The following is a 27345-nucleotide window of genomic DNA, read 5'->3' on the forward strand; positions in this document are numbered from 1 at the left end:
GAGGCAAAGGCGTGCAGGAGGGGGCGTTACCAGGTGTCACAATGGAGGCGGGCCCTAACGCTCCTATTGGCTGAGGAGGCGCGCGCTTGCCCGGCCCCCGGGGATTTGTTCGGGAAGAGGTGGCGGGCGGAGGGGGCATCCCCGACTAGGCTCCTTTGCTTTCAAGAATAGTAGCATCTTGAACAAGCTGGAATGGACTGGTTGATGGGAGAAGTTGCAGAGCTGGTTAAGGCTGAAATGCATCGGAGGGATAAGAGCAGGTTGCAATCTCTGTTCGGTGCAACTACTGAGAGTTTATGCACCGCAGACAAATTCCTTGGATTTTGTCTCACGTTTAGCCAATATTCTCTCTCCTCTTCCTATTCCAGATTCGTAACTGCAAAAATGGACCTTGAGCGTTTTCCACCTTCTTTCTTGTGTTGGGGCGATGCGGGGTGACCCGATATCCTCTTTGCATCCTCCACCTCTGCAGATAGGCGTTTGCTCAGTGTGGGGTGTAGCCGCTTTTTCTCTGGACACGAAGGGCATCTTTATCCATATTTGGGAAGTTTTAAGAAACGCCAATTGCAGTAGAAAGATGTGGACAAGCTATGAACTCCACTTCCCTGTATCGCTGTGATTTCATTTTATTAAGCTCCTGGCGGTAGGCAATCCTTCATTCATTTATGCCTGCTGCAATCCAGTAGTCCGAAGCATAGGGGCCAAAAATTTTCAAAAACAAATTACAAACACTTTGTGGTGGGAGGCAGAAAAAACATGGGGATTCCCAAACTTATTAACCTAATTGGTTTCTTTTGGAACCCTTGCTTCGTCTATTCTCCTTGTATATTTATTTATTTATTAGATTGTTTCCTATTCTCTAATTTTGAAGACACAGCTCTCTGGAAAAGGCTTCTAACGCTGGGAAAGGTGGAAGGGGAGATGACTCGGGACTCGGTTGCAGCATTGCAGTAGCATTGAGGGAAGGGAGTTGGCTGACTTGAAAGGGACAACTTATTTTCTAAAGCTCCGGGAAGCAGGATAAGAAGTCATGGATGGAAACTGAACAGAGAAGCAACGTAGAACCAAGGAGAAATTTCCTGATAGTGACACCAGTGGAACGGCTTGCCTCCAGAATTTATGGGTCCTCCACACTTGAGGCTTTTAAGAAGGGACTGGACAGTCATTTGTCTAAAATGGTATAGGGTCTCCTGCTTGAGCAGAGGAGTGGATTAAAGGCCTCCAAGGTCTGTTCCAACTCTGTATTCAATTAGGGAGAGATTGTGGAGAAAATTGCTAGAAGTTAAAAATGACTTGATGGCATAGAATGGATCACTTTTAGAATTGAAATCCAGAAAGTCCTTAAAGCATGTAGATGCAATGCAGCAATAATGGGGAGCAGAATCTGCTTTGTTTTCCAGGCCCTTTGAAGGTTAATGAGGCATCATCTAGAATGGTTGGACTACAACTCCCATCAAGTAAGATAAAATATGAGACAAACTGCAGGCCATTTAACTTAGCAAAGACTGATGCTAGATTGCTCTAAGATTACTTTCTGAAAATTAAACCAAACCCCAAATTAGTTATTCTTTGCTGACACCTTTGAAGGATTATTAGGCACGTCTCTTCTGCTAAAGGTTTACAGTATATTAGATTAACATGATTGAATCTTTTCCTGCATGAGAACTCGTGACTCCAGGCATGGGTATCACTCTGTCTTCTGGCTCTATGGACAGGGTTCAAACTTAAGAGACGCCCCCTTTGTAGACCTCCCACTTTCAACTCTGTCCTGAGCTCGTGAGGACGTTTCTGGGTTTACGCCTGTGTGTTTGGATTTAGCAGGAGTTGGAGTTTGGAAATTTGTGCTGTTCTCTTTGAAATGGCATCAACTGAGTAAGTAAATGAGCTATCTTTGTTTAGGCGTTTGAGGTTTTTTTTATTAATATGAGTTTTCTTGGAGCCGCTATGAAAATGTAGAAGCTGAGTGGAATGAGCGAACCTTATATTAAGTGTTTGATGACTTTAATTACAAGGCTGAGGATCGTTAAAGTGTGTGTGTGTGTGTGTGGAGAGCAGCGGGGGAAACTACAAACAGTAACACTGCTATTATTTGGAGCTGCAAGGAAAGTTTATTTTGTTTGTCTCCATTTTAACTTGTTTGTACCTGGAGCACATGGTGTGAGTACCGGGAGATTTAAATCAAGCTGCTGATTCCACGTGGTTACTCCTTTGTGGGAGAATCAGAGCAGCGAGGGAAGTTTGAGAACACATTGCCTCCATTTTATTTATTTATTTATTTTTTGTTTGTGCTGCTATTTTAAGCTTACGTTCGGATTTTAGGTGCTTTTGCTGGAATACCCGCCATATGTGGGGAAGGCACAGAGGAAGGAACAAGCTCTTGAGCACCATGTTGGAAGCCACATGGGGCTAGCCAGGGCGGTGGCCATTTTGGGAGCTGGCTGACCTTATATGTATAGAGAAGATGATGAAAATAAATACATAACATAACATAACATAACATAACATAACATAACATAACATAACAACAGAGTTGGAAGGGACCTTGGAGGCCTTCTAGTCCAACCCCCTGCCTAGACAGGAACCCTACACCATCTCATGAATGAGATATATATATATGGAAAATAAACAGGAATAAAATGATAATAATAATAATAAAAATAAATAAATAAATAAAAATTAAATAATAATAATACCAAAAAGAAAAAAAAGAAAGAAAGAAAGAAAATTGAACTGAAGAAAGAGAAAAGAGGCTGTCATGGGGTTTCGGCCCTCCAGTACAGCATAGGCCTTTGGAGTAAAGAAGTGAAGAGGCCTGATTTAGCCTGAGGCAGCCGTTTCCAGGCTGCATGGCTTGGGAGTTTTGAGCAGGCGTTCTGACCTGCAGAGGGAAAGGACCAACAGTTTAGGGAATTAACCCTTGTAATGCTGCTGAGTTCTAAAGATGTTTAACTGGTTATTGAGGCTTGTACATTGACATTTATATGTATTACATAGAATTTGTTATGATAACAATAAATAATAATAATAATAATAAAAATTTAAATTCATGGAATTATAAAAGGGGCTTACTTATATGTAATTTTATTTCTATATGTGTTCTAGAAATATGGCGTCGGATGCCTCACTTAGTGACCAGATGGAGGTCACTGATGCTTCTCAACCTCAGAGAGCTGCCACTGAAGGCTCGAAGAGCCGTTGTCATAAGACAAGGAGTGGCAGTTCGGAAGCAGCTGCAAAACTTAGAGCAAAAGCCTTGGCGCTTAAAAGGCCCACTAAAGCGCAGGAGAAGGCGGAAAAACGCCGCCAGAAGGCGCTGGAAAGACAGGTACAGAGGAACACCAACAAGGCCACTAAGTCCACATTTATTAGGGATCAGGTACAGCCTATGGAGAAAGATCCAATGGTGGAACCGGATCCTTCTTCCAGTTTTCTGGCCAGGGCCCTGTCGCCTCAGCCATCAGGGAGCGGCTCCAATACAGGGAGGCCCAGTTCTACACCTATCAACTTGGTAGCATCACAAGGGGCTAGGCAGACCATAGACCAGGTGACAGAAATGCCTGAGTTAGTGCGGAAATGGATCGCGGAGGGGATTCACCGGGAACTTGAGGCAGGCAAAAGTCGTAACAGGCAATCTGTTCTTGGGGCGGAAGCCCAGTCACAGGATAGGGATCAGGTAGAAACAGAACCAGCAGACAGACACATGGGGTCGCGTTCTGACAGCTCTGATTCGCCTTCAGAGGCGGAGAGTTCCCCATCCATGGAGGATGAACAATGGGACCAGGAATTGTCTGAGGAAGAAGGTTTTTTACCGGAGCAGCCCATATTTAAAGGGCTGTTCAGGCCTCATCTTTTTAAGGCCTTGTTGAGTAAAGCTAAGGCGATTACTGAACAGGGACTCCTAGGGGAACAAGGTGCCTGTCCAGAGCAGGACCCTGCAGACATGCTTTTTTCTGAACCAACGGTGGAGACGGAGACAGTTCCTGCTCCTCAATTATTTCTAGATATGATTAAGAAACAGTGGGAAGCCCCGGCCGCATTACCGAACATGTCCTCCCTTGAGAGACGGTTTTTTAACACGGCTTCTGACCTGATGGAACTCCTGAGAGTGCCTGAGGTGGATGACCCGGTTTTGGCCCTGGCTTCCTCTTCAGCCACCTTGGTTGAACCTGAGGAAGTTTTGAAGCCAGAGGATCGGAAGTTGGAGCAGGCCCTCACGAAGACACATCAGACGGCAGCCTGGGGTATAAGGGCGGCCAAAGCAGCATCCTTCTTCAGCAGGGCCGTCCTCCTGTGGCTTAAACAAATGCAGGAGAAAGTGCCGGTGACCGATCTGAGGACTCATCAGGATTTCAACAAGATAGTGGCAGCTGTGGAATACACAGCGGATGCCACTATGTCCTCCACAAAATATGTGGCAAAGTTGATTGCGTCCTCGGTCACAGCACGGAGGTTTCTTTGGTTAAAAAATTGGCAGGCAGACACAAAGCGCAGATGGCGATTGGCCTCTGTGCCATTTAAAGGTGCAAAGTTGTTTGGTGAGGCTTTGGAGCCCGTGTTGACGGAAACTAAGGGGAAGAAGAAGGTGTTGACTGCCTTGTCAAGGAGAGGGGATACAAGGTTTTCCCCCTCCTTTCGGAAGTCTTATTTTCGTCCCTATTGGGGGTCAGCCTTTGGCAGATATCAGAGAGGTTTTCAAACACAGGGAGGTCAGTGGGGCCACTATCATCACTCAGAGGAGGGGTCCTCTCACAAAGGTAGGTCCCACGGTCAGTCACGGTGTCCTTTTCGGGGGAGGGGCAACCGCTCCTTCCGCAGACACCGCTGACGGCAGGCATCAGGCTCCCATTGGTGGCCGTCTAGGGCTGTTCGCCGACCAGTGGGAGAAAACATCCTCCGATCTACGGATAAGGGAGACCATTTCATCAGGTCTCTCACTAGAATTTCTTGCACCCCCTCCGACGGTCTTATTTCGATGTCCCAGGTCTCGAGATGCGGCAAAAAGAGAGATCATGGACACTGCGGTTCAGCACTTGCTGAACATCGGAGCGGTGGAGCCCGTTCCGGTTCACAAACAATGGAGCGGTTATTACTCAATGTTGTTCGTCATCCAGAAGGCCTCGGGGGGGCTGCGACCAATTCTCAACCTGAAAGGATTGAACAGATATGTGAAGTATCGGAGGTTCAAGATGCACTCCCTGCGGTCAATCCTTACGAATGTCCGGAAGGGGGACTTCTTGACCTCCATAGACCTTACGGAGGCATACCTTCATGTTCTGATAAATCAGAAGCACAGGAGGTTCCTGAGGTTCTTTTACGACGGCAAGCATTTGCAGTACCGAGCGCTTCCATTCTGCCTTGCCTTGGCCCCCAGGGTTTTTACGAAGATCCTGGCGGCATTAGGAGCGCTTCTCAGGGCTCGTCCAATATGGATTCAGGCCTACCTGGATGATATTTTGGTGCAGTCAGTCTCTCACAGACAGGCAATAGAAGATTTGAAGGAGACGATACTTTGTCTGCAGACTCATGGTTTCTCCATAAACATGGGAAAGAGTCACATCATTTCCACGAACCGGCTGTTGCATTTAGGGGCAGTAATAGATACGCTGAAGGGTCAAGTTTTCCTGTCCCCAGACAGACTTCAGAGCATCAAGGACCTGGTAGTGCAGATTCGCTCACAGAGGAGAGTTCCGCTTGCGTTACTCTCATCTCTGCTGGGCAAGATGATTTCCTGCATAGAGGTGGTCCCATGGGCAAGGTTTCATGCAAGGCCTTTACAATGGTTCATGTTACCGTTTCAGAGGTCAGGCAGGGACACGTCGCAGTTCAAGGTCAGGGTCCCGGGAGACGTTCTAATGTCTCTACGCAGGTGGAAGTCCAGGAACATGGAAAGAGGCTGCCATTTTTTGGAACAGGACCACATCACGGTGACAACGGATGCCAGTCTGATAGGCTGGGGGGCTCATTGTCAGGACCAGGTGATCCAGGGCTCTTGGTCAAGGGGGGAGACAAAGAGGAGCATAAATTGGCTGGAGCTGAGAGCGGCCAGGTTAGCGCTCAGACATTTCAGGCACTGTTTGAGGGATCGCATGTGCTTCTCCTGACAGACAACATCACAGTGAAGGCCCACATCAACAGACAGGGAGGAACTCGATCCAGGGGGCTCATGGTGGAGGCGGATCGCCTTTGTCGCTGGGCCGAGCGCAATGTGGAACACATTGCCGGGATAGACAATGTCAGAGCAGATTGGTTGAGCAGGGCACCTCTGGATCCTGCAGAATGGAGACTGGATCCGGAGTTATTCAAGGAGATTGTGAGGCGATTCGGACAGCCGGTCATCGATCTCTTCGCATCTCCAGTAAACCATCAACTTCCTCGGTATTTCTCCAGGTCCCCAGCGCCAGGGGCGGAAGGGGTAAATGCCCTCCGTCTTCCTTGGCCCAGGGGTCTACTATATGCCTTCCCTCCGATGGCTATCGTTCCTCGGGTAATTGGTCGGATTCTGCAGACCAGGGCACAGGTCATTCTGGTGGCACCATACTGGCCCAGAAGGCCGTGGTTTGTGGATCTGGTACGTCTGTCGGTCGCCGCACCATGGAGGATTCCACCCGACAGGGTGTCTCTCAGTCAGGGACCAGTTCATCACCCGGGTCCCCAGTGGTTGCACTTGACCGCGTGGCTGTTGAGCGGAGACTGCTAGAAAGACGGAAATTTCCCTCAGATGTGATAACGACAATGCAGGCGGCTAGACGACCATCTACTACACGAATTTATGACTCCACTTGGAGAACCTTTGTGATTTGGTGCACTGGTAGGAGCATTCAGCCAACCAAGGTAAAGGTTCCACAGTTGTTGCAGTTTTTGCAGGCTGGGTTGAAGAAAGGGCTGGCACCAGGGACGTAACGTAGGCAGGTGGCAGCGATAGCGTCAGTGTTAGGTTCTGCGGGTAGGCAGTCGGTGACAAAGGTCCCAGAGGTAAAGAGGTTTTTGAGGGGGGCGACCAACCTGAGACCGGCAGTGGTTCACCGTTATCCCACCTGGGACCTTCAGAAGGTTTTGCAGGCACTTTGCAAGGCTCCCTTTGAACCTATTAGGACAGTTCACATCAGTTTTTTGACTTACAAGATGCTGTTTTTGGTAGCCATCACATCGGCCCGCAGGATTTCGGAACTGGCCGCACTCTCGGTGCGAGAAGACTTGTGTGTGTTCCACTCCGACAGAGTGGTTTTGCGTTTGGACCCAACCTTTGTGCCGAAGGTCAACTCCTGGTTCCACCGGGCCCAGGAGTTGGTTCTTCTGGATTTTTGTCTTAATCCATCATACGCGAAGGAACGTGTGTGGCACACTCTGGATGTCAGACGGGCTCTGAGGATTTACATCAAAAGAACTAGGGCTTTCCGACGGACAGAGGCACTTTTTGTGTCATTCCAACCATCCACCATGGGACAGAAGCTTTCCGCTTTGGCGGTGGGCAGGTTACTCAGAGCCACCAGAGCCAGAGCCTACGAGGCTCAGGCTTTACCAAGGCCTAAGGCTATTATGGCACATTCAACGAGGAGTGCGGCCACATCGGCCGCATGGGCCACACAAGTGTCGGAGATTTGCAGGGCAGCGACCTGGTCGACTCCGTCACCTTTTATACGTCATTATCAAATTGACGCATATGCATCGGCTGAGGCGGCCTTTGGTCGGAGAGTACTACAACGTGTGGTAGAGACGCCTGAAGGAGATGACCAGACGGCTTCCCACCCATGAGGACTGACAGCTTGGGTAAGTCCCATCCCTGGAGTCACGAGTTCTCATGCAGGAAAATGGGTGTTGGTCTTACCTGATACACCCCTTTTCTGATGAGAAGGAGTGACTCCAGCCCCACCCTAATGAAAGGGTCTGGTCAGGGAGGTGTCCGTGGGGTGTTGTTACAGGTACATTATTCGGAACCCTCGTCGAACATCGTTGAACGTGGGAGGTCTACAAAGGGGACGTCTCTTAAGTTTGAACCCTGTCCATAGAGCCAGAAGAGAGTGATACCCATGCCTGGAGTCACTCCTTCTCATCAGAAAAGGGGTATCAGGTAAGACCAACACCCATTCTAAGGAAAGGTAGGAGTTTTTTTAAAAAAGGTTTCCTCTTCAACAGCACCGTAGGGACTTAGCAGCTGACTAGCTAATGTTTCAATTGTGCAAAATTAAAAATTATCAAATTGAATACAAAACAGAGCCAAAACACTTTGTGCCAAAGTTTATTTTCCAAAACCTGTTTCATTAACAAAATGGAGTCTATACAATAGTCTCAACCACTTCCTTGTTTTATATGCTGTCAAGCCAGTTAGCGCCAGAATCTTTGAAGTGTTAACATGGCAAACAAAATATTTCAGAAAAAAATTGGTTGGGGGAGGGTGCTTAAACTGAAAAAGGTTTTGATGGCTAGATGTGTTCTCCAACACTTTTGCAATCTAACATGAGCTGGGCAAAATAAATACTTTGAGAAGTTCAAACAGAAAATCACAATATACTTAATTATATTTCAAATGTTGAACAAAAATGTCAACTTAGAAAAACATTTCAAATATGAAAAAATACAAACACTTTTGCAGAAATTAAGCATTTTCAAAATAAAGGTTACATTCCTTCAATAGTGCCTTACTGACACAAAAAACATCTTGGAATTTTAATTGTACTTGGATTTTAGGTTTACAATTACTTCAAATAAGATTTACATACAAGTATCAATCCTGGTAAATCGCAATTTACAACTAAATGGTTCAAGTGGTTTTCACTAGAACTACTGTATGAAGTTCACAATAATTTCAGTTAATGAATGAGAGAAATTGGTGTGAATAACCGTACATTTCTATTGTATTCTAATTGAACATTTTGTTATTTGGCTACAGATATTCAGACAACATTCAATAACTTTATCATCTGTCACCCAAGTAATATGGCAACTACCGCTGGCCTTTGAATTCTAAAAATAGGCATTTTGGAGAACCAAAGCAAAAATCTTATAAGGTTTTCCACTTACTGCCTTCAACAGTTGGGAATTTTTTCTGAATATCATTGGCTTCCTATAGCCAAGAGCTGTAGGGTAGCAAGGAGACCTCAAATTGCAGGCTTTACTTACAAAGTATCTTTACCTTCATTTCCAGAACAGGTTGGAAGCAACCAAAGTAATTGTATTGGTGGTGCAGATATAGCTCACAGGTTAGCTAGAATTACAAGATCGATAATTTGCCACAATTTACCCTGCTTCCACCAATATTGGATGTGTGTCATTGGCTCACCAAGTTCACTGACAGAAATGACAGGCAACATTCTCTCCTTGGCTGTGCCAATCTACCTTTGCAGGGTGGCTGTCTGGCACCAAGAGACAAGCACAGGAGGGGTTTTCCACCAGCTGTTGTTGTGGGATTGACTTAGCTCACTTTTCCTGGCTCTTCAACAAAAAAGGCCCTACAAACTAGACACCATGAGAAATGTGAGTTGCATTTTATGTCCTTCAAAAAAAAGGGGGGCGGGATTTAGGGGCAGAGCTGCAACTCTTTCCTAAATACTGCTATTTGCACAGGGAACTATGATGCTTTTGACAAACTTGGGGGTTTCACAACTGAATCAGTACCTAGCCAATCTTAGCTGTACGGAAAAAAACTTAGGGTCAGTACTTGGATGCACTAATTAGAAATTAGAATTGAAAGCTGTCAGGCTGTAGATTAGACAGGAAGTTACAAATACAACACATCCAAATTAGGCTGACAGAAACACTTCCACAAAGCTATCCCAAAATGTCCACTGAATGACTCAAGGGGGTCTTCATCTTTTGGCACAGAATTTTCCCCCCCCTTCGGAGCAATGCCTGTGGGGCAGGTCTTACCCTCCTCACTGCATATCAGTATTTTGATCCATACCCTGTTCTATGTGACAAATGTTTAAAAAAGTAGGAAATGTGACCTTTATTATTTCACTTGTTCTTCCAACTCTGCCTATTAACTTTTTGCTTCTTAACTGCCACTAGATCAGTGTTTCTCAACCATGGCAAACTTTTAAGATGTCTGGACTGCAACTCCCAGAACTCCCCAGGCAGTCGTCTGGCTGGAAAATTCTGGGAGCTGAAGTCCTCACAAGTTGCTATGGTTGAGAAACATTGATCTAGATCAGGGGTGTCAAACTCAAGGCCCAAGGGGCCGGATCTAAACAGGGTGCTTAGATCTGGCCCGCGGGGCTGCCCTGGAAGCAGCAAAGGACTGGCCCGTGATGCTTCTGCCAGCAAAAATGTGCACGGCCCTCCTGAGCTCTGTTTTCACTGGCAGAGGTTGCAGGAGACTATGGCAGGCAAAAAATGGAGCCTGGGAGCCCATTTTCATTGGCAGAGCACTCAGGCCACCACAGACGCCCCCGACATGAGTGACGTCAAGCTGGCCATACCCACCCTGGCCCCCCGAGGTCAAACACAACCCTGACGCGGCCCTCAATGAAATTGAGTTTAACACCCTTGATCTACATAGAGAAGCTCAAACAGAGGTCAACTGCCAGATACACAACCTATGCCCCTGCCTTCCCAAGTGAACAGAGTACCTGAGATGGGGATCTCCAGATCTTGCTCAGCAGCAGCTCCTATCAATATGAGTAACAGTAAAGGATGCTGAGAAGTAGCATCATCTTGGAAGACTATTCAAAAGCTCCTCACTGCAAGCTTGCTGATGGGTGTATGTGCTCCACTAATTCAGCCTGGTGAGTTAGATCAAGACTAAGCTACTTTCACTTCACTGTTACCTGTTTAAATGGGAATCCCATTACAATCTTTTTTAGCACCATTCAAATGCCATTAATATAGTCTGAGTCCAATTCTACACATGGCCTAAAATCTGCTTTAAAGCTTAGCTAAACTGCAAGCCGCCTACGGCTTTTATAGCAGAACACTTGGGAGGAAAAAAAGAAACCAGAGTAACAAAATTGTTGCATGACTGGCTCAGGAATTCTGGGAGTTGAAGTCCACAGGTCATAAAGGGTCCATAGTTCCCCACCCCTGCTCTAAATCCTACAACCATTGGATACACAAATACAAATACATCCAAAGATTTATCAGTTTTGGAGAATACTACAGACTGGGACAAAAGGAGAAGAAAGACTGCACCAGTTATTACAATATTTAAAATGAGTGTCAGACAGCCGTAGAGAAAATTGAGTGACACAATACGTTTTTCAATCGGTACCTGACAATCAAGAAGTCAGAGTACACCAGAATCAGAAGCAACCTTTCTATTTCTAAACATTTTCTAGAAACTGCAGTGAAAACATGTAGTTTCCCTAACTCAAAAATATAATCTTTAGAATGGAAATAAGCGAGCAGTACACAAAGCATTTCAGCATTATCCTCAAAATGTAGACTACTTGAGGAAAAAAGGATTCCCTTTCATTACAAATAAAAGCACTGATCCACAGTGCATTCTACTCAAAAGCTGATATCCCAGCAAATTCTCAAACCACACCTGAAAAAAGAGCAAATCAAACCAAAAAAGCAAAACAAAACCAGATTCTGTACACCCTGTATTCAATTTTAAAGATAACATTTCAACACCCACCCACCCCCAATAGTCTTGCCTTAAAAAATGGTACTTAGCCTTACTATATACAGAGGACTAAAAATATTTACCGTTCTTTGTAAAATGTGTTATTTAGAAAGAGGAACCTTCAATTCAGCACAGACTTTTTCAAGTATGACAAAATCCAGCTTTTCCCCCATTTAGGGCCAGCAGTGAGATGAGAAGGACAGTCTGACTGGGATGTCAACATGCCATATGCCAATCAGGAGACACACACAGGGCTTTGCTCCAAAATGTTAGTATTGGACAAATGTCAGTATTGAAACCAGCTGCAGGACGTTTCTCTACACCAAGTTAATTTCTAGTATCCGAGATCTGTTGGGGAGGGGGCAAAGGGATTCAGAAGATGGCCCAGGGAGACGGGAGGGAAGGCGAAAGAGAGTGCATCTTCGGTCACTTCATTTCTGGATGCCATTTTAAGGCCACATACATGCCCAGCATCCTATGAGAGACGTTGCTACTGTGCATGGTGCTGAAATAGCATTTTCTAGAATCTCACTCAACTTCCTAAAAGCCAGCCAGCAGCCCAACTGTCCCCAGCTCTGCCTAACATGGAGTTGCGGCTGTGCAAAGGTTTCCACACAAGCATCTGGCCATCTTCAGATCCATCCTGCTTCTCTTGGAAAAAATCAAAACCCCAATGTTTTTTTAGTATTGTAAGGGGGGGACAAGAAATGACGTTGACATACAAAGCCTTATTAATGTATGTGCAACACAGAGACCTCCTTTTCTTTTGATAAACATCATCTCTGAATATCTCAGGAGTTCATTTTGTTCTGCTATCTTAATTTTGGCAAATTATAAAAGCAGTAATGACAGCTAAACCCAGGGCTTCCCAATTTCAGACTGAGATTACTTGGAAATAAATCCTGCTGGACTTAACTGGGCTGATTTCCCAGTAAACAGTAACGGGTGGCATAAAACAGGCACATTTGTCTTAATTTGGGTTGGTTTTTCATTTTTCTTTAATCAGAAACCTTAAATTCACCACTGGTCTAAAAAGAACATTGTAACGGGAAGCATCCTCTCTCTTATAGAGAACTAGAAACATTTGCAATAAAAATGTTAATGGATGAAATATTACATTAATTACATTATATTAATTTTCTTTAGCATCACCAGTATATTTACACGTATGTTTTCAATACTGGCTAGGCAAATGCCAATTTTGAACATGATTTTTCTCCTTAAATTTATAATTATTTTTATATGCTTCATTGCTGTGGAGCGCAAAGGAACACAAAGATGGAATTTCCTGGTCCCTCTTTAAAGCAGCAGCATCTTTTCCTGAGGCCATGAGCGAGAGCCACCACACAATCCTGCAAACTCAAGTGCTCTACAGAGTTGCAGCCAGGTGTTGCATTTGTGCACCGAAGCACCTATTGGGATTTATTCCTGAAAGTCTGCACAGCTCTAATGATAACCTAAGGCATATGAAATCAGGGGTGTTACGGTCTTAGTCCATGTGCTTAAGTCTCAGATTGGAGTGTTCCTGGATTTAGCTGGGATACAGTTGATTGATAACATTCTAGGAAGTTCACCTCGATCTATAAATAAATATATAAAATCAGGGAGAGGGGACTGTTTTAAGTATGCACAACATATACACTTACTGTCCAACGTGTCAAAACCATTCAACTATAACAACACTAAAATCACTGTAAACAACCTTTAGCCAACTGGAAGTTGAAAATGGTACAGTTGCCTGTACAATGGTAATTTCTGGCATGAAGACAGAAAATTCCAACTGCGGCAGATGCAAAAACACTTGCAATAAAATTAACAAGGACCATTTACCCAGGTCTACTGTTTTGGTTTTTTTTAAAAAAGATCTTGCAATCTTGCAGCAAGGAATTGCAATGATGCACCCACCATCAGGAAGACAGGAAGATTCCAATTTCTCAATGCAGGGGTACTTCTGCCAAACTGTTCTATGAATGCAATTCCTGTCCTAGAGAGTCAGCTCTTCAGTGCAGTCATAAGCACTACCACCCAGGCTCTGATGCCCTATGCCAATTTTTCCACTCTCCTCTTTTGTGCCAGTTTAATTTGGGGGGAGGCAATTCCAGGACACAGTGGCTGGTCAGGAGATAACAGACAACTCCCACCTTGTCTAATTAAAGGTCTGGTAACTAAGCAATATTATTTAAACATCACCCAGAGAACTACATACTAGAGATTACTTCCAATTTCAAAGCTAATATTTACAGCTGATACACAACTAGGGACAGCTGCGGTTTGGAAACCACTGCTTGACAGAATAAAAGCAAAAATGCTTACTGTCTAAAATCAGCTAAAATATAATCACATCCAGGACTTGGATATGATAAAAATAGAAGCCCCAAATTAAAACTGTTAAAGATGGGATGAAATCCTGCTAGAAATCACACAGTTCAAAGGCGTTAAAAACACATCATGTTATCAACTGCAGCTCACGGACGGTGTTATTCACAGGGTCAACTGGACACCATGTTTATTTAGAACAGGGGTCCCCAAACCTGGCAACTTTAAGACTTGTGGACTTCAACTCCCAGAATTCTCCAGCCAACTATGCTGGCTGGAGAATTCTGGGAGTTGAAGTCCACAAGTCTTAAAGCTGCCAAGATTGAAGACCTCTGGTTTAGAAGATCACTGTAGAGAGGTATAAGGAGAACACAATCTTTTGTGTACCTTCTGAGAAAGAGGTTGTTACTGGTTGTGTGTGAACTCGTTAAAAGTTTTGCAGGCACAGGAGCATGTTCAGAGTGGCTGAGCTGCAAGTACCTTAAGCTACAGAGAAATTAAAATATATTTTTATGAACTGTGCTGGACACGAAATAGAAGAAAGAATTTGTAAATATCAGAAATTTTATACATCAATATGTTGCAATGGGAACATTGTGGTTATTATTTTGAATTATTATAATTACAATAAAATCAGTTAAGTACACATAATATTATATCAAGCAATAACATAACATACTTTCATGTGGAGAGTTGCTCTCTCTCTCTCTCTCTGATGAGATGGATATTGCAAGATGTTCCTTGCTGTAAAATTGCAGCCAGTAAATGTAATAAATTAAACATCATTAAAATTCCATGATTAGACAATAATCTCTGGGAGTTAAAAAGCTTGCTGCTTATATGATGGTTCACATGATCACAATGTCTGTGATAAAGTATTTCTAATTATAAAACCTATGTTATTTAAAACACATGTACTGATCTAAACTGGATTGAAAGAGTGAAAATCGATGGGAAGGCGAGTTTATACAATCTTATATGAGGATTAGTTAAATTAATGCATGAAAATATCAATTCAAACAAATCCCACAAATAAATTGCTCCAGTTTATACAGGGTCAAAATAAATACTGGTTTGGGGCAAATCTGGAGAATACATTAAAGTCAAAAGCCCTTGAAAATTCACTTTCTACATTTAATTACATGCATCCAGTTTACGTCTTTGTCAGTACATGTCGAAGATTTGGTCTAAAACATTTTTTTCCACTTGCACATTTAATCCATACAAAGTTAGTGGTTACAAATTGCAAACACATATGTAAAAAATGATTCTTTCCTTTAAAAAATCATGTTTAGCTTGACAAAACAAGTATATCTTTTTTGAAGCAGGCTTTTTTTTTTACATTCTTGGCACAATATTAACAAACACAAAAGACACGTATAGAGAAAAAAATGGTTTTCTGAGTTTGACATTCTGATCTGCAAAAATGTTTTTTTTCTTTGTAGTTGCTATTAAATCCCTTTTTCCTAGGAACAAAACCCACAATTTGGCAAATGTTTGAAATCAATTGCCGTATTTTAAGAATATCTGGCCAAATAGGGGAAAATTCTATGAAAGAAGAACCATACTAGCATCATTTGATATCGTTTGTCCTGTTATTGCTGTGGTAACGGGCCTAACACCAGAAGCCTGGCAGTGATATGAAGGAGTCAACTCTTGCATTAATTAGAACGCTTCTTTGATTTTAAAAAGGGATTTTAAATCTAAATTTCTTGTGATTCCCCCTGATAATACATCTGGGTCAATTCCCACGGTAGTTAATCTATCATTATTGTTTTTGTTATCATCATCATCACCACCACCACCAGTTTTGGAGGAGAGTTGAAAATTATGGACCATCAAGCTGTATCATCACATTACATACACTCTCCTAAACTGCAGTAACATCTCACATATTTTCAGGAACAATAGTTTGAGCTTTTCAATACCAAAGAAATTTGGAGCTGTATATTTTTAAGCTGTAAATATTCATATTTTGAATGTTACAAAGATAAACAACAACAAAAAAAATCCTGCAATTCTGGAGAAATTCTGTCCTTGAAGTTTACACATTATTTACAATTCTTTCCTCTAAAAAATGTTACCTTACGTTACGGGCATCTTTTCCTTGCCTCCCTTGTTGACAAAAAACTAGGCTATGCCGTGGATGGACCGTTCAGAAATCCACCTTTCCAGTTTTTAAAGTGCACCACGGAACGTGATGAAGCACAATGAAAAATGCATGATGCCCCTTTCAGGACAAGCAACCTCTCAGATTTACAACTTCTTGCTGACCATTTACTGGGTGTTGGTTTTTTTTTTTTTTAAAAAAAAGCCAGGATAGAAGTCAACTCTCACCAGAGTCAGAGACAATGCTACTCGTATAAAGTATTGCAGCTGTTGCCATTCACACCAGAACCTCACACATTGCTCATAATATGCTACTCCAGCACCCCCAGCCACATGTAGCCCTACAGCTGGGCTAAACAATCCCTCCGCTTGAATGCCAATTAATTTGTTTTCCATTAACGGCCAATTCAATTAATGCTAATGGCCCATTTAATTAAAGTTGATTCACAGCATTTGAAAACTCACAGTATAAAATCTATGAATCAGAAGAAGCCAGCCTAATATGAAGAAAAACAGCTTGGTTTCCCAAGAGAACGAGCTTTTTTCACAATGCAGGATTACTCCTGTCAGAGTATTGACTGTTTTGGGTAGTCCTTCAGAGCATCTAAAAGGCTTATTGCTCAACTTTGCTCTACAGTGCCCATGATTACATCAGCCACCGAGTTTCAGGGAGAAAATAAATAGAAGTTTGAGGCTGTCCACTTGCTTACTACAGGCTCAAAATTAAAAAAATTAATCCTTCCAAGGATTCCTAAGTAAGCTTGTCTTTAAAAGCAACAAAAAGTAGGATATTCTTTTTGAACCTGGATGACCTTTAGTTTCAAAATACTTAAAACCTCTTATGGAAAACAGTCTTAACCCCATCCAAACCCACACATAATTTCAGACCATAGGGACTGTTATAAAAAGAATCTCTAAAGCACAGCAATTAAAAGTAATTTTATAGTATACGCGGAGCAAGTATGAGCTCTGGCAAAGGCTGCAGTCTGAAAGTTTCATCTTCTCTGTACCAATTTGGTTGTTAAAGAGTCTCGTTGTTTTGGCAGATCTACATAAACTGAATCTGTAACAGAAGAAACAAAGCCAAATTAAAGATATTAACAAATATACTCAAGTTATTCGGGAGTTTCAGAAAAATTGAGTTAAATGAGAGTTGAAAAACGTTAACGTGTTTTGCCCTTGCAATAGATTTAGCACCACCAGATAATGATAGACTCACTGCTGAAAAAGACCATAGCAATTTTTAAAAATTTAAATATCACTTTCATAAGTCTGTTTGGTTCATTCTGAAAATCTTTCCAACCAAAGGGAGGTGGAGATGAAGGAAGCATTCACCTGCCAAAGGTGCTTTTCAAAGAGCAACTAGACTTATTTGCCAAACTAGACATTCACTTGCCAAATCTTGAAAAACAATCCTGAAGGCAAACTTCAAGTTCTATCACAAGCCAATGCGGCTTTCTGTTTTTCACAACTAACCTTTGTTGCAATTCTACTTTTATTACTGATTATGTGTTTCCCTTTCTACTTTTTGCCTCATCTCCACTTGTTTTCCTTCAGCTCTTCACCCAACTCTCCACAATCTGCAAACCAGACAGAATCTGATTTCTCGCTATCGTCTGTTTGATGTCTCAACTTGTGAAAGGCAGGTTTTTAATTTGTTATTGTTTTCTCTCTCTCTGCCTGGGTTCTCCTGGGATCTTAGGATTCTATTGTTTCTTTTTCCTCTTCTATGTACTGCTTTTATAAATCCAGTCATAATCTCACTGTGAAGTGCTAACCAACTCTTATTTAAAATCTTTAAAAAAAAAAACTTGAATGAGCTAAGGACACATCAACAAACCACTGAAGGGCTTGTGGCAAAATGCCAGTAGCAAAACATTTTAATATTCACATTCTCCTTTAGGAAAAAAAACACCACTAACCTGTGTTCCAGAGATAGGTGCAAAAGGATTGTTTGGCCTTAGACCGGTTTGGGTATAAATCATGGGCTGAGGTGTCATAATAGGGGCAGTTCCAATCTGAGTAGGTACCTGAAGATAGAAAGAAGAATGAATTAAGTCATTTGTTGCTCTCTCAGCTTGAAAAGTCACAATGTAAGTCATTGTAAAGTCACAAACAATGGTATACAGCAGGGATCTCCAGATCTTCCCCAGCCAGGGGTCATGCTGTCTGGGGAATTCTGCGAGTTGAAGTCCACAAGTCTTCAAGTTGCAAAGTTTGGACATCTCTGTTCTACAGCATAATCTTCCATTCAGGTGACACCATGGGGATTTTCCGAAGGACCATCTTTGGACAACTCCTGGAACAGCTGCTATATCTGCATTCACTAAAGGTGACACGCTTAGCAGTAGCACAAGAAAAAGATAGCAGCTCTTCTTACTATTTGTTCAAGGACAGTGAGACCAAACTCTAGCAACTGTCATGTTCATTTTCTTTGCTAGTCTAACGAAGTAGAACCAAATTGTATTTTAGTAACTTTACTTTAAAAATTAAAGTGGGGGTATACTCATATTCCCAACATAGTCATGATGACCACCTATCAGTCCTGGCTAAATCTTAGTACTGTACCCATAATTATTTAGCTGTGTTGGTTGTATCTCATAATGCCCTTGAACAGCCTTCAGAAGCTTCAACTAGTGCAGGATGGACCTGCACAGGTTAAAAAATGGTGTTGTTTACTCAACACGTGAACCATCATTAAGCCGAGAGTTGCACTGGTTGCCAATATGCTTCTGGGTGCAATTCAAGATGCTGGCTGTCATCTTAAAGCCTTTCATAGCTTGGGTTACCTGAGGGATCATCTTTTCCCAGTTGTTTCCACCATCGGTCTGGCAGAACAGGCATGCTCCGAATTGATTAAGGAATGCTGGTTGGCAAGGCCCAGGATGTGTGCCTTTTCTGCCTTAGCACATGCCCTATGGACCATTTCTCCTCCAGGTATTAGGATGGCCCCAACCTGTCTGACAAGGCCCCCAAAATGTGTGAAGGATCTGATCTCCTGTATGTGCTAGCATCTTTATATTTGTGATGAGATGTGTTTTTAATTTTTTTAAACATTGTTTGCTGCCCAGAATCACTTCTTGAGATGGCTTTCTGCACGAATAAATAAAAAATTCTATATACCTGGGTTCAGTCAAGATTGACTAATCAACATGGCTCAACAATATTCAGTCCCATCCAAATATTTATACACTCAAACTTCTGTGGCATATTTACTCATTAGTTTTGTTTGGATCATTATGGGATAGTCAGGAAGTATTTAATATTTGTTTCTTATTTAGGAATTATGCAAGACCCAAAGCATATCTTCCGAATGTTTGAAATTTTCACAGCTCTAACACTACCTTATAAAAAATCCTAGCATAGGTATGTTAGTTTTCCATTCTGCAGTTTCACTGTCCAAATATGCCATGTCCTTAATATAAAGATTATGAATCTTGCATAAACTTCCTGAGTAAGCAGATGCTACCCAATGCAGAACATGTTAAGCTGTCAGGTGCAAAAGGACCACATGTGAAGTTGCAATTAAACTGATTTATTACTAATGTTTAGTACTATTTTGGTACTAATAAAAGTTAAAGGAATTTAAAGAGGGTTGGACTTAGTCCGTTTGAGGCTACATAGATTCTAGGCTGATTCCTTTTTTTAACTTCGCCCCCGCATTCTGTCACTCCTTCTCTACATAATCTTAGAAAATCAGACATTAAAACTGGGGGTGGATGCCATATAAAGATAAAGCTATCAACATTGAATAACTTACCATTCCATACACAGGCACTTGAGGTGTATTTACTGGGTAGGTTACTGGAGCAGGTACCTTTGATGGAAGAATAAAAAGAATCTGTATGTAACATTTGACTATTGCCTTTTTTGAAAACTCCAAACAAGCTATTTAAAAGACATATTTTAATAAGTCTGGTTGAAGAAAAAACCTGCACCATAGCACAGAAATGGGGAAGGAAAGAGATAAGGCCAAGGCTCACTCATTTAATACCAAATTATAGTTTAAAGTTCTGCAAGTTGAAAATATCAAAAAGTGTCAAAAGAATTTTATGGTAGAACAAAAGTGGTAGTTTTGCTAAAATCAATCAGTTCTTTGCATTCTGGCCAACATTAAGCGTACTGCAAATACGTAGACTTTTCTTCTGAAAATATCTTAGCTGCTATACAGAAATGTCACATTTTAAAAGTAAAAAATTTAAATAAATAAATAAATGCTAACTTAAATTGAAATTTAAAAATTAAAATTTTATAATAAAAAAAATAAAAATGTAAGTACATACCATCTGTGGAGCAGGAGGTACAGGAACAGTGTTCCACGTAGTTGAGGTGCTTGTTTTTGCTTGCCAGTTGTTACCCCCAGTAAGTTTCTTCTCTGTAGGCTGATTCCACTGCATATCAGATCTAAAGGGAATGGTACAACAAAGCACTTTTATTCAGCAACTATCAAGGCTTCTGCCACATTCTCCTCATTACAATTAGGAGTAAGTCACAAAAATCTCTGAACAAATGCTAGCATTCCTCAGATTCATTGATTTGATTTTTATTCCACCTTTATAATTCAAGGTGTCAAACATACTTAATACCTCTTCTTCCTCCACAAAGCCCTGCAAGGTGGGTTGGGTTGAAAGAACCAACCCAAAGTCCAAAGTCATCCAGCAAGCTTTCATGCCTAAGGCTGGACTAAAACTTAATCAATCAAATCTTTATTACAGACACAGACTAGCATAAGAAGAGTTGAAATACAATGTTTTTTTATAATAACGTTTCAGCTTTTTAAAATGTTTGCGTATTTTATATTTTTTTAGCTTTTAAAATTATTGTTTGTATTCTATCCTTCTTAAGTTGGCATATGACTGTAAAAAAGATTTAATTAATTGATTGGACTAGAATTCATTCTGCTGGTTTCTAAGCTAGCACCTTAACAACTATACCAAATGTTAGATTTTCTAAAAACAGGTATTAAAAAGTGGTGTCATTTTGTTTTAATACACATTTTGCTTGGGAAAGAGCTGGGTGGAGGGCATTTTGATATTATTTAAGTTACCTCAGAACCTACCCTACCACCATGCATCAAATTGTGGCCCTGGGCCAAGAAGGAAAAATAAATGAATAAAGGTCACTCAAAATTTGTCCAACCCCCAGTATTAATACCTAGGCTTCTTTTCACTGCTCATGCCCCAAACTACTTCCTTCAGCAAGCCAGGCAAAATAAGGAGCCAAAAATGTATTATGAATTTCAGAGATCCAGTTGCTGCTCATAATCAGCTCAACCACCTGGACATTTTGGAGATGGGCATGGTTACAGTTTTCGCTAAAGTAGGAACTCCTCAGTAGACAGGCACTTTTTGTCTTTTGGATGGCCAAGTTCTATTTGGAACAGGCTTCAGAAGATGTATTAAATGTTTAAGAAGGTGGGTGTCTTCTCCCATTACGGTTATGCATGATTAAATGTAGTTTGCTATTTACATACAAACTGTTTTTGTTATAAAAACAAAACCACATTCTGAACACCTGCATATACAGCATAATGTATAATGTATATACAGAAAACCCTTCATTTAACTGAAATGGGCTGTTTCTTCTTGCTGCAAAGAGGTAAATTGCGGAGAGGCAGAGGCCAAAGGGTAGGGGCCAGTGGGTGGGCGGGGCAACATTCGGTGTATAAGACGCACCTAAATTTTTACCCCCTTTTGGGGGGGAGGTGCGTCTTATACTCTGAAAAATATGGTACTTTGTATATCCTATGCATGCATAAAATGGAAGTTTGCACCTAAGCAGAAATATGTAGTGCATGGACAGATATTTTTCTGCTGCATTTGAAGTTTGCTAAATAGAAAACCATTACATTGAAGCTTTTACTGTGCTGATGCTTGCATGTATTTTTTTTTCCCTCAAGGTTAAAAGGGATTGGTTGAACACCCCCCAAATTCACAAACTTTTCATTTTCATTGTTCAAACAATGCTATACAAGTGGGTAATTTTCTGATTATGAGATCTGTTTGAGCAACTAAAACAGAAACTTGCTAGCAAGCAGAGGACTATGTGCTTTTAATTAGTTGTAAATATTTGAGTATGTTCACTTAGGCCAGCGGTAGTCAACCTTTTTATACCTACTACCCACTTTTGTATCTCTGTTTGTAGTAAAATTTTCTAACCGCCCACCAGTTCTACAGTAATGCGCCATGTATCATCGCATACGTATGCCTCTCGCGCATCGTGGATTGGGTTGGGGGGGCAGCTACCAGCTCTGCTTGTCTGTTACAGCTGGGTGGTGTGGGGGGAAATGCGCGAGCTATTCTGGGACGAGGCACTTTTGTTTGCATTCGCACTATAGCACCATTTAGTTTCACTTACGTAACGTGAACTAAACTTATGCGCGGACAATACAAATAGTATATTTTCAGAAATTTAAATTGTCACAGGGAATTTTATGAAATCTAATGAAAATGTTGTTAAATAATGCTATGAAATTTTTTTAAAAAGTCAATTAAATTAAAAAAAGAAAAGTGCTTCAGTATCGGACAAAACCCCTACCACCCACCATGAAAGCTGGAACGCCCACTGGTGGGTGGCAGGGACCAGGTTGACTACCACTGATTTAAGCATTACTTTGGATAAACAAACTATTGTTTACTAACATGAACTGTTTCAACATAATGCAGCAATCTTCTTCAACTGCTGACTTCCTATAATTATTCTGCTGCAGTGATCAGATTGTGGAAAGCAGGATTAAAAATGTCAACTTAAATTTAAGAACTGTTTATCAATATATAAGCAATTATTTTGAGATAAAATATGTATGTGTTCTCACTTTTTGGGTGGTGTCCCTCCAAATCCAAGATCTGCAAGAAAACCCATCAAAATAATTTAATTTTAAAAAATGAGGATTGCTTTACATAACAAATGTAGAATTACATTTTAAAAAAGCTTTGTACTTACTTCCTACTAGATTAGCAAGTGATGAGTCAAGGTCATTGGCCAAAATCCTCCCACTTTGTTGCCCAATTACATTTCCTCTCTGATTTTGTGCAGCTACTGTTGGTTGTAATACATCATCTGAAAATGAAGGGTAATTCATTAAGAATGAAAATTAATGCTAAAATTATAAGGTACCTAGAACAGAATTGGAATGGATCCTGGAGGTCTTCCAGTCCAACCCCCTGTTCGAGCAGGAGACCTATTTCAGGCAAGTGGCTGTCCAGTCTCTTCTTAAAAGCCTCCAGCTATACTACACCCATAACTTCTGAAGGCAAGCTGTTCCACAAGCTGATGGTTCTCACCTTTAGGAAATTTCTCCTTAGTTCTAGGTTGCTTCTCTCCCTGGTTAGTTTCCATCCCTGTTCCTTGTCTTGCCTTTTGGTGCTTTGGAATATGCTGACACCCCCCCCCCTCGTCTTTTTGGTGGCCCCTCAAATATTAGAACACTGCTATCATGTCTCCCCCTAGTCCTTTCAATCTTTTCTTTTTACAAGTAAGGGCACAAGCCACAAAAATAAAGCTAAACACCATTTTGTGTTAAGTCTGAAGCTAGTTTATGGCTTACAATGACATCATGATTTAAAAGGCTAATAGACTTGACTTTTTTTCTCTGACATGAAATGGCCATGTGAAAGCAGACAAGATTCATACACAACCCAGCTTAAAAAGCCACAACAGGAGTATTACTAGCACAGCTTTTAAATTCCAAAACAGTCCTGTAAGCTATTGTGGTGTTTACATTTTTACAAAAAGGTATCACTATCAAGATACAAGTTTGAGATATTATTAGGCAAGGAGAAATTGTTTAGATATTATAAACCTCTCCTCTTAAGCAATAAATGGTGGATGGATGCCAGGTTATCTCTTGCTGATGAGCAGGTGACTTTCCAGCAAGGCTTTTTAATAAATTACCTTATTTAGAGAAACATAAAGCTAAAAGCTAATCTAAACTTTAAAAAAAGACATGAGAAAAATAAGAGCTTTACCTGCTGTAGTTCCAAAATCATTTATAGTCGATTTTCCACCAAATACAGCATCAAAGTCCACATTAATAGTTGAAGAGGTTGTTTTCTGTGATGCGGAATGAAGAGGGTAACCTAGCAAAACATTGGTCAGATTGAAAGAATTAGTCTTGCAGCCTAAAAGAACAACAAAACTTATCACAAGGACCCCAAAACCAGAGAAGAAAATGAAGAAGCTTGACTATTACCCACTCATCTCGGCAGACAGGCAGATTGCAAAGAATGAATTGAAGCAAGGGCATGCAGAATGTAGAAGAAAATGAAAGGCAAACCCAAAGTATTTTACTATGATTCTAAAACTATGTCAAACAGAAAACATGCACTTTTCATAGAATTATGCCACTTGCAGTCCAAATGAAAATCACCATAATTATTCATTGAAGTAAATAAAAATGGCAATATATTGAGTGAAAACTTAGGCAGAAACTGAATTTCAACTGATGTACATATATAAGAACCAGAATTACAATTTCTATTGGCAGGAAAGAATTAGAGAATTTTTTTTTACCACTAAATAGTTCCACTGTTTGTTTGGAGCCAAAGGTGGAGCTCACAAAAGGAGTTGTACTTTTTACAGCTTCTTCAACCGGTTTCATATCAAAGACATCCAGATGGGGTGGAGACCCAACACAACCATTTGTGGATGAGAAATGTCCTTTCAGGTGACAGCATTAGATAACAAGAAAGGGAAAGAAGAAAAACCAGAAGACAAGTAGTATTCAGGAAAGACAGCATAGTCACAGTCTGCAGAATTCCCAGATATGAGACATTTTTCCTCAAATGGATGTCCCCAGATGTGTTCCAACATGCTAGTTGGTTTTCTTGGAATTGCAAACTAATACATCTAGAAGTTACCAGATTAGGAAAGGATAATACAGACAATCAAAGTTGTAATTTGTTTGTTTTTTAAAAAGGAAAGATCTGATCTCAACCGACTTAAATTCAACACCCCTTCCTTGACCGGGATGCCCTATGCACACTCACTCATGCTCTTGTTACCTCTCGCTTGGATTACTGCAATGCTCTCTACATGGGGCTCCCCTTGAAGAGCACCCGGAGGCTCCAGTTGGTTCAGAATGCAGCTGCGCGGGTGATAGAGGGAGCCGCTCGTGGCTCCCGGGTAACACCACTCCTGCGCAGGCTGCACTGGCTACCTGTGGTCTTTCGGGTGCACTTCAAGGTTTTGGTTACTACCTTTAAAGCGCTCCATGGCTTAGGGCCAGGGTACTTACGGGACCGCCTACTGCTACCGAATGCCTCCCACCAACCCGTGCGCTCGCACAGAGAGGGACTTCTCAGGGTGCCATCCGCCAAGCAATGTCGGCTGGCGGCCCCCAGGGGAAGGGCCTTCTCTGTGGGGGCTCCCACCCTCTGGAATGAACTTCCCCCTGGACTTCATCAACTGCCTGACCTTCGGACCTTCCGCCGCAAGCTGAAGACTTATCTGTTTATTCGCACAGGACTGGCATAGGAATTTTAAATAGCTTTTAATATTTGATATAAATTTTATGGGGTTTTTTACGGTTTTAAATGTTTTAATTTGGCCTTATAATAAGTTTTTTAATTATTGTTTTATTTGTATATTATTGCTGTTTTATCTCGGCTGTGAACTGCCCTGAGTCCTTCGGGAGAAGGGCGGTATAAAAATCCAATAAATCTAATCTAAAATCTGTAACTCATACCGGTTTTCTTGCTCTCCAGAGATTGACAACAGAATTCTTAGATCATTTATTGTTTAGGCTTTTAACACAGTTAGCTGATTTGGGAGCCAACAACTCCATCCTAAAATATTTATTTTATTTTTGTTTATTTATTAAATGTGTATGCTGCTTATCTCTCTTACAAGATGACTCTGGACAGCCACTTTCCTCAAAGGGTTTCATTATTTTTATTATGGTGCCAAGGTTGAAGTTGATTGTTGTAATTCTCTTGCTTGACGTTAAGTGATGGAAGATTGGGAAGATCCTGTCTTATCCACATATAAAAGCGAATGCACAAGATAGAAAATGATGCAGTAGAGAAACTACTGGATCTTTATCAGGATTATTATTTTTATGTATCTGGAGAATCAGGGTGAAGCATCTGAGTCAAATGTGCTGCTGCTACTTCAGCAGATTTAATTATGGGCTGAATTAAAGAAAAAGAGGGAGCGTGGCAGGAAGAAAGGAAATCCTGTGTGGTTCATGCTAAGCTGCAAAACATGGTTTATGTATCACAATGGCTAGGTTCATACATGGCACTAAGTCAAGCAATCATATTATGGTTTAGTCTGATGTGTAAAAGTAGCCCAAATTTGCCACAGAATGTGTGATGCCAGGAGAGAAGGTTGGGGGGTTGAAAATTTTATCTGCACTTTGCACTTGAAGCAATTCAGACTGGTGATCAGAAATTCAACTTTTTTGGCAAAATACCACTTGAATTTGCTTCTGCATAAGCAACTGAGAAATGGCAATGTACGTAGAAATAGGTACATTAACCCTTTTTAGCACTATCAGAATGCTAGTAACACAAAGCATTCAAATAATGATGTACTGAATTATTCAATGTACATCCCATCCTTTTTTCCGGGAGCTCAAGACAGCATACATAGCAGTTTCCCTTCATTTTGTCCAACAGCAATCCAGTGGGGTAGGTTAGGTTGAGAGGAAAGGACTGGTCCAAAAGTAGCTCAAACAAGGACCTAAACCAGAATCACCTGAACAAATCTGTAATTTTAAACTATTATTCCACCCTAGTCCTATTTAATTAAAATGAAATATCTTTCCCATTCTCTCAATTAGATCCAATTACACTTCAAATTCTGAAGAACACACTTATTAGTCTCCTCAATTCACCCAAGTTTATGTTGAAATCAAACCACCCAGAAGGAAATAACAATATCACAAAATAGCCAGTGTGTGTAAAAAGTTCAAGCAAGAAATACAGTGAAGTTAATTTGATATATTCTGTGCAGAAGCAGCCCTCTTCCAGATTGTTAGCTACTACTTCTCTGCTGCAGCTGCTAGCGGAAGCAAGAGATACCTGACTTGCATAGCAACAGAGGCTTAGTTGTGTGTTCAGGTGTTCAAGGTAAATTGACAGAGGAAAGAATTCCAAGTAACATCACTGTTTTCTTTAGCCACAAAAGCTGCTTACCTCCCCAGGCACTGCTTGCTGACGTTGCTATGGCTGGAGTACTTTGTACCGTAGGAACAAATGCAGGTTGAAGATCGAAGAGATCGGTAGAAAGGTTGGGCATGCTGAAAGTTTCAAGAAGAATACCAGTTACGCAAAGATCATATTTATTATCTGTGCATCTGATGGAGCTGAAGTTGAAACTTCAATCTTCCACAATACTGGAAAATGAATGAGAAACCG

General features: G+C 41.4%; 2 protein-coding genes across 7 annotated transcripts in view; one reads left to right on the forward strand and one right to left on the reverse strand.

Moving 5' to 3' along the window:
- Positions 1–161: 161 nt before the first annotated feature.
- On the forward strand, positions 162–6719 carry LOC131205161 (uncharacterized). The gene is made up of 2 exons (XM_058197126.1): positions 162–1872; positions 3103–6719. Exons 1-2 carry the CDS (start codon positions 1859–1861, stop codon positions 4823–4825), a joined length of 1737 nt encoding a protein of 578 aa, XP_058053109.1. The 5' UTR covers positions 162–1858; the 3' UTR covers positions 4826–6719.
- A 1501-nt stretch (positions 6720–8220) lies between these two features.
- LOC131205160 (phosphatidylinositol-binding clathrin assembly protein-like) overlaps positions 8221–27345 on the reverse strand; it is a 43966-nt gene continuing 24841 nt past the window's right edge. The window contains exons 12-22 of one of the 6 annotated variants that reach the window (XR_009156728.1): positions 27124–27227; positions 24497–24643; positions 23953–24063; positions 22928–23044; positions 22800–22830; positions 20269–20389; positions 19746–19802; positions 17908–18015; positions 14556–17048; positions 14264–14362; positions 8221–13140 (exon numbers count right to left, since the gene is read on the reverse strand). Coding sequence is in view for 2 of the 6 variants with exons in the window: in XM_058197124.1 (XP_058053107.1) it covers positions 17034–17048; positions 17908–18015; positions 19746–19802; positions 20269–20389; positions 22800–22830; positions 22928–23044; positions 23953–24063; positions 24497–24643; positions 27124–27227 (811 nt within the window). In the remaining 4 variants the exon portion in view is untranslated. Of the gene's footprint in view, positions 17049–17907; positions 18016–19745; positions 19803–20268; positions 20390–22799; positions 22831–22927; positions 23045–23952; positions 24064–24496; positions 24644–27123; positions 27228–27345 lie in introns of all 6 variants that reach the window. The other 5 variants (XR_009156729.1, XR_009156727.1, XR_009156726.1 and 2 more) reach the window with 5 other exon arrangements.

Source organism: Ahaetulla prasina, chromosome 11 (assembly GCF_028640845.1).
Source record: "Ahaetulla prasina isolate Xishuangbanna chromosome 11, ASM2864084v1, whole genome shotgun sequence".
NCBI lineage: Eukaryota > Metazoa > Chordata > Lepidosauria > Squamata > Colubridae > Ahaetulla > Ahaetulla prasina.